Below are 14,522 nucleotides of genomic sequence, written 5' to 3' on the forward strand. Positions count from 1 at the left end.
GAAATATACTATATTTACATGTTTTTCCCCTGCTACAGTTTTCTGCCCTCATGTCGCTGCATATAAATTCACGACATGAAATCTTGAAAGAATGAATGGATTTTCATATGTATGTGACCCATATTCAGCTTATCAATTATCATACATATATACAAAATATACAATACAAGGAGATGGACCCGTGTAAACATTTGAACTTTGAGTAGTTTTCCACTCGGACAGACAGACAGACAGACAGACAGACAGACAGACAGACAGACAGACAGACAGACAGACACTGGGGTGTGTATTTTAGGACGCTACTTCTAATCTAAAGTGTTTCAGTGCTTTTTTTTAAAGGTCTAGACAGCGATTCTGGAGAACGCTTTTTGTCAAAATCCCTTTTTGTCAAAGTCAGTGAAAATGCCCTCACAATCCACTACCTGTCTATACTGTGTGTCTACTGACGTCCGGCTAACATAGCAGTTTACAGAGCCTAGGCTGTGTATTACCACTGGAATCTTTTTTCAGTGTGCACACAGTACACATCGTGAGATATTCACTGAGTTTTTTTTTTCAATTGATTTTGACAACAAGTATTCTCTAGAATCACTGACTGCACCTTTTAATATTCTTAATTTGGAAAAAAAAAATACAAAAAGGAGCAATATAAAAGCCATCATTTCTTATTTATAAAAATGTACACAACAAAATTCCTCTGCAGAACCTCTATTCCTGAACCCCATTCTCTGGCACGTCTATTTTTTTTTTTTTTTTTTTTTTTTTTCCGACTGTCTCTCTCCTCAGTCGATCGTATTGACGATGACTTGAACGACATAATCTTTCTGGATCTTGGCATCTTGCAGGCGAGTCTTGTCCGTGAGTAGTTTCCCAGAAAAGAACCATCTTTGTCGGAGAACTTCGATTTTTTCGAGGTCTCTCAACTGTTTCTTTAAGTCTGAGATGGAGTCGGCCATACTGGCGGTGAGACGCACGTCCTTTCCTAAGAAACGAAACACAAAAGGTATAAATAGAGTTGACACAGATTTCTTGAGACACTGGAAAGTTATGAATTATAAATATACAGCCCTAGATAGGACTGAGACTTATGCATGGGGAAAGCTTGGGTAGCTGTGCAGTTCTCCAGATTTAAGGCAAGACACCGCATGCAAAAACATTGGGTTTTTTTCAAGCACTACTCAATTTTGAGATTTTTGTCTATTTGGTTCCATAACATGTCTTGTTTTATACCAATAAAAGGTCCAAAATGTAAATCTACGTTCTTATTTGACTAAACCTTGTCTGTTTGCGTCTGTATATATCTCCAATACAACCATCTTTAACGGCCATTATCTCAACATTAGCTTTTTTTTTCAATACTCTGAACCAAAAATATCAACTTCTAAAGCACTTACATCAACTAAACTTTCCATCATCATTCTTAGATTTTTAGTATTTAAAGAGATGCAACATTTTATTTTTTTAATTTAAGTCATAACAAAGTTTCAAGATGATATCTATAAGTTAAAAATGTTACCCTATTCAACTGCAGTTTCTTGCCTTAAATGTCATATACAGTATATAGAGACAAAATATCTATTCTATAATAGTTAAAAGTATAATAATTAACTGTTACATTAGTTAGATTTAGCCAAATATTCATATTTATTCAAACATTTCAAAACATCTCTAATACAAGAATTTATCGTTTTAAGTTTAATGATGATATCTATAAGGTAGAAAATGTAACCCTATGTATGCAGTGTCTCAACTTAAATACAGCATCATATTACTGTATATACTATTTAAACATATTTTCTATAACAGTTCATTCTGGGTGATTCTTACCTGATGACAGTCGTACCCGTAGCTGGAACTCCTGTCTGCATGGCGGAGGGGGCGCTTGTTTCTGTGTGGGGTCAGTCGCTACGGGGTCAGTGGCCGTTTCATTGATGATGTTGACGGGTGGAGCTAAGGTGTAGGCTGGCAGCTGGTACCGGTTCCCCAGTTCATCGTAACTTTCTGTGAGAGAACCTGTGCACAAGAGAGGGAATATAGTCTGTGTTAAAAACTGGTTTACAGAAACAATGACTAACTCTTAACCCCTGATACATAAACCTTTGTCTCCCGACTACTGTCATATATCAGCATTGCAGTTGCTCCCAGAAATCTTGAGGTATCCTGCCATGTTCAGCTCCTTTAAAAGGGGGAGTCTGGAGAACGCTTCTTTCCAGTGTCAAAAAAATCTGGTGTTAAAGGCCGTTGCAACCCAAATGAACTAAATCCTTGTAACTAGGCGATAATCACAAATTTTGACATAAAGTCCATTCGCTGATTCCACCTTTAAACACATGTTTAGGCCCCGCCCCTATAAGGCATTTTGAACTGTGTTGGGTCTGAATTGCGCTCTATAAATAAACTTGTCTTGCCTTACCAGGGGTCATATGAGGCAATCACATTATATATTTATTTGAGTTGCATCAGTAACACCAGTGTCCTTGAACTAGTGAAATGGTTAAAATCAAAATCACAGACACTGAGTGGGTAGCTACTGTGCAAATGCATGAGTTTTCCACTTCACTTATACAGTGTCTGGCTGTCTGTGCCCCGATCCATTCACATAGTCACGCACCACTGCGACTGTTATGTAACCATGGCTACGTAACCATGGCTATGTAACTATGGTGGCGGTAATCTCGGCACAACTCGTTCTACTAACTGTCCTTTTGACATTTTGAGAATTATTACAGTCAGTGGGTATAATGCACGTGGGCTGGATGTTCCCGGGCATTTACAGATTATACAATTCATAGCTGGATGAAGCACATTTGTGTGTGTGTGTGTGTGTGTGTGTGTGTGTGTGTGTGTGTGTGTGTGTGTGTGTGTGTGTGTGTGTGTGTGTGTGTGTGTGTGTGTGTGTGTTGTGCGTGCGTGCATGCATGCGTGCGTGCGTGTGTGTGTGTGTGTGTGTGTGTGTGTCTACTTGTACTTTTGACCATCGGAGTGAGGACATTTTTGGAAAGTGAGGACATTTGGTCCGGTTCTCACTTTAGGACAGGCCTTTAAAGAAGCTGTTTGAGGGTTAACACTAGGTTTTAAGGTTCAGGTATGAATTAGGTTTATGTTAGGGACCAGGGTTAGTGTGAGGGTTGGGGTTAGGCATTTGGTTTTGATGGTTCGGGTTAAGGTGAAGGGATAGGGAATGCATTGTCAATGAATGTCCTCACAAGTATAGCCGTACAAATTTCTGTATGTGTGTGTGTGTGTGTGTGTGTGTGTGTGTGTGTGTGTGTGTGCGCTTGGCTTGCGTGTGCGTCCTTGTGTCTGTCTGTCTGTCTGTCTGTCTGTCTGCCTGCCTGTCTGTCTGTCTGTCTGTCTGTCTGTCTGTCTGTCTGTCTGTCTGTCCGTCCGTCCGTCTGTCTGTCTGTCCGTCCGTCTGTCTGTCTGTCTGTCTGTCTGTCCGTCTGTCTGTCTGTCTGTCTGTCTGTCTGTCTGTCTGTCTGTCTGTCTGTCTGCATCCTTCCGTACCGTGTGGCAGAGTGATGCAGGCTCCGTCCACTATGGCCTGTGCTAGCTCGAGGTCGTTGCACTCGGCTGCTCGCGCGGCGGCTCGGAGCGCGTCCCAAATCTCTTTTCGTCCGTCGAAGGCCGGAGCCGTGTCCCAAAACTCGTCTCTCTTGCTCCGCAGCTGACCCTCCGTCATGGGGTACTCACTCTTCCACTTCGCACGGTCCTTTTTCAGGGGCTCATTCCGCCCTGGAAGAGAGGAAGAAGAAAGCGATTGGTAATTTAAAAAAAAAATGTTTTAAGATAATTTTTTGGGGCATTTTCAAGCTTTATTAGACAGTACAGAGTTGAAATGGGGAGACAGACAGAGAGAGAGAGGGGGATGACCTGCAGTAAAGGTCCATGGGTTGGATTTGAACCAGCGACCACTGCAACAAAGGCTGGAGCCAATATAGTACGCTCTCTATCCAGTACACCACCGGAGCCGACTGCCCAATGTCACATTTTTATTTTTTAAAAGGAGACAGTGTACATTCAAGTGGCTTCGAGGAACTTTCAGTTTTTGTTTATTCCAGTGGCCCCTTTGGACAAAAGAGATAGTTTTTTTTGTCTATCAAACGTAAAGGTGGAGCCAGTGATTCTGGAGATCGCTTGTTGTCAAATACATTTTGTGTAAAAAAATCAGTGAATATCTCCTCACGATCCACCACCTGTCCGTACCATTCCAGCGTTGAAACACAGCCTATAGGCTCTGTTAACAGGCATGATGCTCTACGGTCGGTGGGCCCCCTTTGTTTACATACATTTTTGTTTACCAGTTTACAGAGCCTAGGCTGTGTCTTAACTTCAGATTTGTTTTTTAGCGCACACACAGTACGGACAGGTAGTGGATCGTGAGGAGATATTCACTGATTTTGACAAAAAGTGGTTTTGACAACAAGCGTTCTCCAGAATCACTGACTACACCTTTAAATTAGTGAAATGATGGTGACCCTCTGAATGATTGTGTTACTGTATTTGGCCTGGTGGAGGAGACCGCTTGTCTTAATGCAGTTGGTTTAATGTAAATCTGCCCCCAAGACCGTAATCCCATGTAATCAGGGCTCGACTGTCATGCAAACAACTTTTAGTTTATACAACTACATTCTCAGGCACCTTATATAGCCTATGATGTAACGGCATCAGCAGCTAAAATAGCTCAAAGGGCGATCAGAGGTTTTATTGTCATTTAAATGCAATTTCTTGTCATTTTGAACAATTTATCTGCCTTTTTTCACTCTAAAATGCAATCTCAATGTTTTTTTATGTATTTTTATTTCCCCTGTAAAGCCCTTTGAAATGCCTTTAGTCTGAATTGTACTATATAAATACACATGCCTTACCTATCCTACAGAAAGCTAAAAGAACAAGGTGTTGCTATGAGAAACATGCTCACTATATGAACCGTCCAGAGCCCTTAGGTCGTCTGGGACAGGTCTGCTTACAGTCCCCAGAGTTAGGACTAAACAAGGAGAAGCAGCTTTCAGTTTTTATGCTCCAAATATCTGGAACAAACTCCCAGAAAACTTGAGGTCTGCTGCAACCCTCAGTTCTTTTAAATCAAATCTGAAGACTTTTCTGTTTCCATCTTAACTTGTAATTTTTATTGTATTTAAATGCTCTACTTTTATTCAATCGCTTTTAAATGTTTTATTTCTATTCACTCGCTTTTCTAATGTGTATTATGTATTTTAATCTTGCCCCTGTAAAGCACTTTGAATGGCCTTGTGTCTGAATTGTGCTATAGAAATAAACTTGCCTTGCCTTGCCTTGCCTTGCCTTGCCTTGCCTTGCCTTGCCTTGCCTTGCCTTGCCTTGCCTTGCTTTGCCTTGCCTTGCCTTGCCTTGCCTTGCCTTGCCTTGCCTTGCCTTGCCTTGCCTTGCCTTGCCTTGCCTTGCCTTGCCTTGCCTTGCCTTGCCTTGCCTTGCCTTGCCTTGCCTTGCCTTGCCTTGCCTTGCCTTGCCTTGCCTTGCCTTGCCTTGCCCATGTAACGTCTCACCAGGTTGACTCAGGTCACCACTGCAGTGAAAATGGCTGAGCTGCTAAGCTTTACCGCGGGCACGAAAAGAGTGTCCAAATGGAACTATTATGTAATTCAAATGTATTACTAATATATTGCCCTTCCCTACACTGCAGTGCGTCACTCTGCATTTCACTGCTTTCTGCACTACTGGTTAGAGAGTGGATTTTGGTTTCTCAGTACTTTTGTAATTTGTACAATGTATACAAATTGGAATCAAATATTGTTTTAATTTAGCTCTTATTTCTGACAATATAAATGACAAAAATACACATTTTTAACTGAGTTATCGAATGAAATAGTTATTTATTTCAAATAATAAAAAAATAAAAAAATATATATAAAAGCTCATATTCAAACATCATTCATTGAAAATAACTAACTAAGATTATAAAAAAACATTGCCTAATATATTATTAAATACAATTAGTTGACATAGCATTGGAATAGCTAATCAAGGTTGTCTTGCTTGTCACCTACTGCCATGTATTATAGCTTACTGTCTACTGTTATATAATGATGGATTGACATTTAATGTATTGTTGTGCACGTAGCTTTGGCCAGCACTTTTGCCCAGGTAACATTTTCTCTCAGGAGAATAACTTTAATATTATCTTATCTTATCAAATTCACTCTAACTTTGTCACTTTATTGTGTACATTTCAACCAATCAATAAAATGTATTTCTATTGCCCTCTACAGCAACCAGCAGGTATGCATTTGGTCATGTAAACAGCAATGAGGTCATACAAGGACATGTTAATACTCCCATACTAAAGGATTGTCAGTACTTTAGGGTTAAAACAACCCTTGAACACACACACACACACACACAGACACGTACACACTCTCTATCTCTCTCTCTCTCTCTCTCTCTCTCTCTCTCTCTCACACACACACACACACACACACACACACACACACACACACACACTCAGTCACACACACATGTACTCTCCCTCTCTCTCTCACACACACACACACACACACACACACACACACACACACACACACACACACACACAATCGCACAGCAGTGGATTATAGGCAGTAATCAGGTTCCACATAACAGGATTTATCTGGTTGGAGAGATGAACACTCTTTTGGTCGACGAAAAACACATTTAGGGAATACTACGAGTGGGCAATTAAAGGCACATGGAAATACAAACAGAAAGAATCAATCAAATGTCAATGTCTAATCAATTATCACATCTTCTACAAACAAGGCCTCACTACTGTCAAATGTACATATGTATCCTTATGTCTTTTCATAACCATTATAAATGTTTAAATGCATATGCCGGATATGAGGTAGCCATCTTATAATATATACAAATGCACAAAGATAAATGATTTAGAATGTTTAGTGCCATTTACGAAGCAGGAGACCATCTAATGATATTGGTTACATCATGACCTTTAGAGATGAGGACAACCATGGCCTGAGCTTCAGGTTGCCATGCAGTTTAGTTTCCATGGTGCCTGATTTGAATTCACTCAGAATTACACAAATGACTCATTCAATAACCTTACATTTTAAGCATTATTATTATTTTTTATTATTATTATTTAAAATGTAAAGGTGGAGGTTTGGAGGGACAGAGTTGAAGTGGGGCAGAGAGGGTAAGACATACAGACAACTGACCCGGGCGGGATTCAAACCCGGGTCTGTTGCGGGGGGCGACGCCTTGACAACTGTGCCACAAGGCAAACATTATTAATAGGAAGCAAAGATTTGATATCATATAAAAATGTCAAGCCATAATCACAAAATAGCAAAAGTCTCTAGAAAGTTGGTTGATACTTTTTATCGCGATACAAAGAAAGATATACACTTTATTCTTCTGAACCAGCGTGTGTGACCATATCAACGTATATTCTATTCTTTGTCAACCATGGATTTTCAGGCTTTATATCTAAAGTATTTGTCTCGGACAAGCAGCTGCAAACATTGGCCATTAGTTAGTCAAGTCAAAGCAACTTTGAGTTTTCGAAAAAAAACCCTCATTGCGTGGGTGAGTGAGCCGTGTTTGTGTGTACGGTGGTCGAGTAAAGTCAGTGACCCTGACTGTCTGTGTTATGGTGGAGTGTGACATTGGGAGACCGACAGCTTGTCCTCTCGGCTGAAAGCTTATTGATACCTGGAACCTCGGCTTAGCTCCTTCAACTCAAGTCCCTGGCAGGTTGTGTTATGTTTGTTATTCAAAGATCAAGCATGTGTGATGGGTGGAATACACTGCCTAATGAAACTTACAACAAAACAAAAAATATATATATATATAACTAGCCCCGTAAAAAATTAAGAGACCACTCCAAATGTTCAGTGTCTCTCGTTTTACTATTTATAGACATATGTTTGAGTAGAATGAACATTTTGGTTTTATTCTATAAACTACTGACAACATTTCTACTAAATTCCCCCCCCCCCCAAAAAAAAGTGTCACTAAGAGCACTCTCAATAAGTAATGTAGAGGTGAAGATTGAAGAAAAATCCAGATGGTCTCTTAATTTATTCCAGATTTGTACACTGTATATATAGTTTGATTAACAAAAAAGTTAAAGTTCATTATTTTGGCATATTATTATTATTATTATCGCTGGAACATTTCTATAATAGCTCAAAAACTAATTCTACTCTACTCAAGTTGTTACAGCCATGGTCGTAGCAGTTTTCAGGATAATGCATTCATTTTTTTTTATCTTTTTGTTTTTTGCATTTATAACAGCACAAGTCAATTGATGAAACACAAGAATGCTTAAAAGGTGGAAAATAGATTAACTTAAAGGCCTACTTCACCGGTTTGAATATGAAGGTGTATTGAATTCTGAGATCCTATGTAGTATAAATGTGTGAAAAAAATTGAAATCGGTTCATCCTAGCCTGAGAAAAGGCAGAAAGAGTGTTTTTTTTAACCCTATATTTCTCTTTCTCGTGACATCACAGAAAGAGAAATATAGGGTTAAAAAAACACTCTTTCTGCCTTTTCTCAGGCTAGGATGAACCGATTTAAATTTTTTTCACACATTTATACTACATAGGATCTCAGAATTCAATACACCTTCATATTCAAACCGGTGAAGTAGGCCTTTAAACAATGGCATTAAGGTTAACAAGCAATTGTGTCCTAATTGTCTTAACTGAACCTTTAACTGGATTAAATCAGCCTTACGTCTTTCTAAGAATCAAGTCGTTGTTTCTCTCCATTCACAAAAGCGGATTGTGGATTTTGTTTTTCTGTTGTCATGACCTTTGCCTGTCTGTTTGTTTTTGTCTATTTAATATATAGATTATTAGATTAATTAGTTTTTGTCTATGTTATATATTGTCTATTATATATATATATATATTATAAAGATTATCTATTATTTTATTAAGCAATTTACCATCTCCTTTGCGCTTAATTTGTTTCACAGTTACTATATAAGATTTTGCAACAAAAAAAAGGGGGATATCGCAGGGTCACTATTTTGTAAGACTACAACTAGATTCCTTATGAGATTATAATTATTTCCCATCCTTCTCCATATATAAAAAATTGATCAGTCAGTAAAAACAAAAGGTATTTCAGCAGGTAAAATGGACTGGGCGGCCCCCTACTCTGTCCCAGGTAAATATAAACAAAGTATATCAGATACCTAATCTCGTAAATGTCAAAATGTGCACTGTAAACGTGATGGTGATTATTCGGTTACAAGAATTGTTAAATAAATAAAAAAAGACATATCTTTGCATGTTATCACAGACGTACAGTTAATAAAAACAACTGAAACATAACTGGACACTTATTATTTGTTCCAATTCATTTACAGTGAATCGTTTGTTGTAGACATGCAAAGACATCTTAAATCCACACTCAAAACAACACTTGACCTCAACACACACACACACACACACACATACAAAACCCTCTTAGAGAACAGTGTGGCACAACACTTGGAGTGTGCACATATGAAAACCAAATAACACACACACACAGACACACACACACACACACAAATCTTAACTTACTTTTCAGCAAAATCCTTATAAGTGGTGTGTTGGGCGCATGATGGTAGGTGCATTCCCGTGAGTTCGGTACTCCCATGGTTGCGTCTTAAGTTCTGAGTAAGTCACTATAGATTCCGCATTCATGAGTTACAAACAAACACACACACACACACACACGCGCACACACACACCCTCCGACCCTTCTGAAGAGGACAGCCCCGTCGTTACTATCACCTGATCAGCAGCAATGAACTGCAAGACCTCAGTTAAACCCTCCCCCTAAAACCATGGGTCCTCCTACTTGCATAAAATGTGACGGCTGTCCTAATTACAAACGCTTGGCAACCCTAAAATACCAATCCATACATGGAAGGCGCGGGTCAATAGAGGGAACACCCTTGTTTACACCCGTAGGCTAAATCTAATCAGCTTTATTTAGAGAAGGGGACAGAAATACACATAGGCAACATGCTAAACGTGCTAAACCCATTAGCAGACATAACACACTGCCTATATAATACAGGCAATTCAGAGGGGAAGCTAGTTGACTTCAGCACACGACCCCTGACATGAGGTGATGTTGGGGAGAAGTGAACCACAATGTTATTAGTGTGAATGATTTACACTAAGCTTTAAAGAGCTACTTCACTGGTGGGAATGTGAAGGTGTATTGAACTCTGAGATCCTATGTAGTATAAATGTGCAATTTTTTTTGTTGAAATCGGTTCATTCTAGTCTGAGAAAAGGCAGAAAGAGTGTTTTATGGTCTCACTGTCTAACCCTACATTTTACAAGTATGACATCACACTAGTAAAAATATAGGGTTCGGATTAACAGGACAGCTGGGCCAAGGAAAGACTGAGGGAAGGAAAACCTCATTCATTATATTATAATAGCGATTTTATAATGATAGAATTCCAGTTCCGTATGGGTGAAGTGTACACCTTTAAATATTGTGCCTGATTTTCCGAAATGGACTGGGTGCTATGTTTTATTTATTCTAAAGCTGTGACTTTACATTATTTTTTTCTATGCTCAGCAGCATTAAAGGCATAAAAAGCGATCTCCAGCGAACGCTTGGCCAACATCTGTTTTTGTTCATAATAACCGCGGCAATATATGACCCAAGTCCCCGTCCCCTTGCAAAATATTATTATGTTATTTATTTTTTATTTTTTTTAAAGATTTTTTTTTTGCATTTTTTATGCTTTATTGATAGTGCAGAGAGACAGAGGTGAAATGGGGCAGAGAGGGGAGTGACATGCAGAGAACGACTGCGGGCTGGAAACGAAACCGGGTCCGCTGCTGGCCGAGGCCCATGGGGGGAACGCCCTACCAACTGAGCTAAGGGCGCCCCTTTATTCTGTTATTTTTTTGTTAGAAGAGACTTTTAAGTTACTGTACAGCACTTCAATGTCATGTTTAGGGTGTGAGTACATGTTTGTTTTTTTCAAGATTATTTCTCTCTAACCACTACACCAGAGCCGGCCCGAGGCATAAGCGAATTCCGCTTAGGGCCCCATGAAAGCTTGGGCCGGCTCTGCACTACACCACAAGCGCCCGCCCAGCTAATGTATTTGTAAAAAAAAAAAAAAAAGATGGAATTTTATGACAATATCGTGTCATAAATTCTTGGGGAGAAAAATCGTGATCCACATTTAAGCAAGAATCATGCAGCCATAGCACCAAGTAGGTCAAACTATGATATGAAAACACTCAGAGTGAAGGGAGGCACCACATCACGGCTGAGCTGTTCAATATATAATGCATGACAGTCCAGTGAGTGAGTGAGTGAGTGAGTGAGTGAGTGAGTGAGTGAGTGAGTGAGTGAGTGAGTGAGTGAGTGAGTGAGTGAGTGAGTGAGTGAGTGAGTGAGTGAGTGAGTGAGTGTGTGTGTGTGTGTGTGAGTGAGTGAGTGAGAGTGCTTGAGTGCTTGAGTGCTTGAGTGAGTGAGTGAGTGAGTGTGTGTGTGTGTGTGTGTGTGTGTGTGTGTGTGTGTGTGTGTGTGTGTGTGTGTGTGTGTGTGTGTGAGTGAGAGTGCTTGAGTGAGTGAGTGAGTGAGTGAGTGAGTGAGTAACAGTGTGTGTGTGTGTGTGTGTGTGTGTGTGTGTGTGTGTGTGTGTGTGTGTGTGTGTGTGTGTGTGTGTGTGTGTGTGTACTACGCCTGAGTAGGTATAAGCTTTCAGACAAAGAAACACGTCCATACATCAAGTGAATTGATTTCTTAAAAGCACTATATAAGTTAAATCTATTATTAATATCAGTATCAGGACTCCTGCCCCCCAACCTACATTTTATCATAAAAGCAGGAATTGTTACGTCATCTTGTAGTCCAAGTGGCCTGTGCTGTATGTTTATCCATAAGGTCTACTGTTAATGTGGAAAAATCGCTGTGTTGTATTGGTTCTGACTATGTGTCCTGACATATTTATGTCTACGAGAGAGATAAAGAGAGAGATAAAGAGAGAGAGAGAGAGAGAGAGAGAGAGAGAGAGAGAGAGAGAGAGAGAAAGAGAGAGACATAGAGAGAGAGAGAGAGAGAGAGAGAGAGATGTTTGCTGTGTAATACTTCCATATGACTGCATCACCACAGGAGGATTTTCTTCTGAGCCACATCAAATAAAAATATAATCTTATGAAACAGTGCATGTAAAAAGTATTTGTATAAGCTCTCACCTCATTTCTCACAACTTTTCATCTCACTTAAAGGAATACTTCACCCATACGGAACCAGCGTTCTATCATTATAAAATAACTATTATAATATAATGAATGAGGTTTTTCTTCCCTCAGTCTTCCCTTAGTCATCCCATGGCCCAGCTGTCCTGTTATTCCTGACCCTTACTGTGATGTCACAGTAAGGAAAATGTAGGGTTAGACAGTGAGACCATAAAACACTCTTTCTGCCTTTTCTCAGGCTAGGATGATCCGATTTGATTTTTTTTTTTGCACATTTATACTACATAGGATCTCCGAGTTCAATACACCTTCATATTCCAACCGGTGAAGTAGGCCTTTAACAACAGCATTCTCTGCACAGATGAGTATAAAAACTGTCCTTCTACCCTTACAGCTCTGGAAAAAATGTATATTTTATAATATAAACTACTGACAACATTTGGTACAAATGTTGTCAGTAGTTTATATTATAAAACCAAAATGTTCATTTCACTCAAACATATGCCTTTAAAGAGTAAAACAAGAGACACTGAACATTTGGAGTGGTAACACAAGTAATAAACACCTGAATGTAGCCTAGATGTTGGACCTTTTATTGTATGAAAGAAGACATGTTATGGTGTTTCCAGTTTCTCTTACCTCCTCGTTTTTTGCCCCGTGTGGAGGTCCGGGCGCTCCCCTGTCCATCCAACCGACTCCTGCCCACACATCCACCCATCACGGTCCCTAAAGTACACATTCACCAGAAAATGTCGTCAGTGCATATAACCTGTATACTGTCTATTTCATCCGTCCATATAGCCTATATACTGTATATTTTATCAGTCATTATCATCGATATAGCCTATATATTTGCCATAGCCTCAAGCCTTTATCATGAAAAAAAAAATCGGTTAATGATGGGGGGAAAATCGGATGCTTTGTTATAGCCTTATATGAAAATCATCATCCGGCAATAATGACAGCTCAGCAGATCCTTGTTCCTGTGACGTCAGAGGGTCAGAGACAAGCCGCGATATGTTTACGTCACGTGCAGTGCCGGCTGACCGAGACACGCGCGTGAACCTGTAAATGGTACATCCCCGTGGCGAGCATGTACCATTCACAATCACATAGGAGGCTATATGTTTAAAACAATGCATTAAAACAATGCATTTATGTAGGCTACAATTAGGCCTACACTATATCTCTTTATTTATCATCTATTTGTTAAGATGCATTTAATTCATTTGAATAACATAGCCTAGAAGTGCTTTAGAAATTAAAACATAAAATATAGATTAAACAGTTGTGATTCTTTTTTGCCTACCGGAGATCCAGTCCGCAAAGTTGTGCATTCTCCTGCAGTTTTGTTGCCACATCCGACCTGAAGTTATCGCTCAAATCCTGTCGTGACAATCAGCAGAGGATGCGAGTGATTAGCAGGTTGACAGCAGCAGACACACACACAAACTGGCAGTGTGCGTGTGTGTGAGTGTGTGCGCGTGCAAGTCTGACCCTGCAAAGCCTACTGAATATCAAAAGCTTTGCCAAAAAAAATTGGAAAAAAAACTGGAATCAATATCAGTATTTCCCGGGAATCATACTAATGCATGCAGCTCACACGCGCACAATCCGTTAGCGCTGATCTAGAATTAAATCCTTATTCAGTCTGCGCATGCGTAGCTTAGACCGATTCTTCTTATCTTATGTCAAGCTCAGAGAGTAAACTGGGAAACCTTCCAGAATAATAGCGCCGGTTGGAATTATTTAACCTTTCAGTTTGCGATCAAGCTGCCCTGGAAAATTAAAACGTTCTTAGCAATTAACAAAGTATGAAATAGAACTTTATTTTGTTATTTACAACGTGATTATAATGCTAGAAATGTTTAGATCCCTTTACTGTTACTTTTACTTTGAAATGCAAAGCGGAAGTTGTTTTATTATTCAGTAATTCTAGGCTTTTTACTGTCAGATAGGCTACACATGCGGGACGTGAAGTGCAATGTTTTCATCATATTAACCGCTATAATTTAGGGTAATTTTTCCCATTTACATATTTAATTGGGATGAAAGTGAGTGGAAAGAGCCTAATACGCTGCAAAAGTAACAATATGTCAAATCAAGAAGATTGTTTTTGTATATCGTCTAGAAATTAAATAAATGATTGTTAAAATAGCCAATATATTACATGTTGTGATAAATTCTACATTGATAGGCTTAGTTGCATTAATAGTAGGCCAACAGGCATGGAGATCCATCCGATTGGAGTGTTTTTCTTTTAAAAGTTATCCTGGAAACCTCTGATCAAACTGAGAAGTTGAATAC

The 14,522-nt window shown here is 39.4% G+C and overlaps 2 protein-coding genes across 2 annotated transcripts in view; one reads left to right on the forward strand and one right to left on the reverse strand.

Moving 5' to 3' along the window:
* Positions 1-14,522, forward strand: part of antxr1d (ANTXR cell adhesion molecule 1d) — a 152,898-nt gene that overhangs the window by 76,023 nt on the left and 62,353 nt on the right. The gene's annotated exons all lie outside the window — the stretch shown is intronic.
* ubtd1a (ubiquitin domain containing 1a) lies at positions 783-13,576 on the reverse strand (the record flags this gene model as incomplete). The annotated part of the gene is made up of 5 exons (XM_080036609.1): positions 783-982; positions 1,828-2,013; positions 3,508-3,735; positions 12,855-12,941; positions 13,525-13,576. 5 exons carry the CDS (start codon positions 13,574-13,576, stop codon positions 783-785), a joined length of 753 nt encoding a protein of 250 aa, XP_079892735.1.

Source organism: Ammodytes marinus, assembly GCF_949987685.1.
Source record: "Ammodytes marinus genome assembly, chromosome: 11".
Lineage (NCBI taxonomy): Eukaryota > Metazoa > Chordata > Actinopteri > Uranoscopiformes > Ammodytidae > Ammodytes > Ammodytes marinus.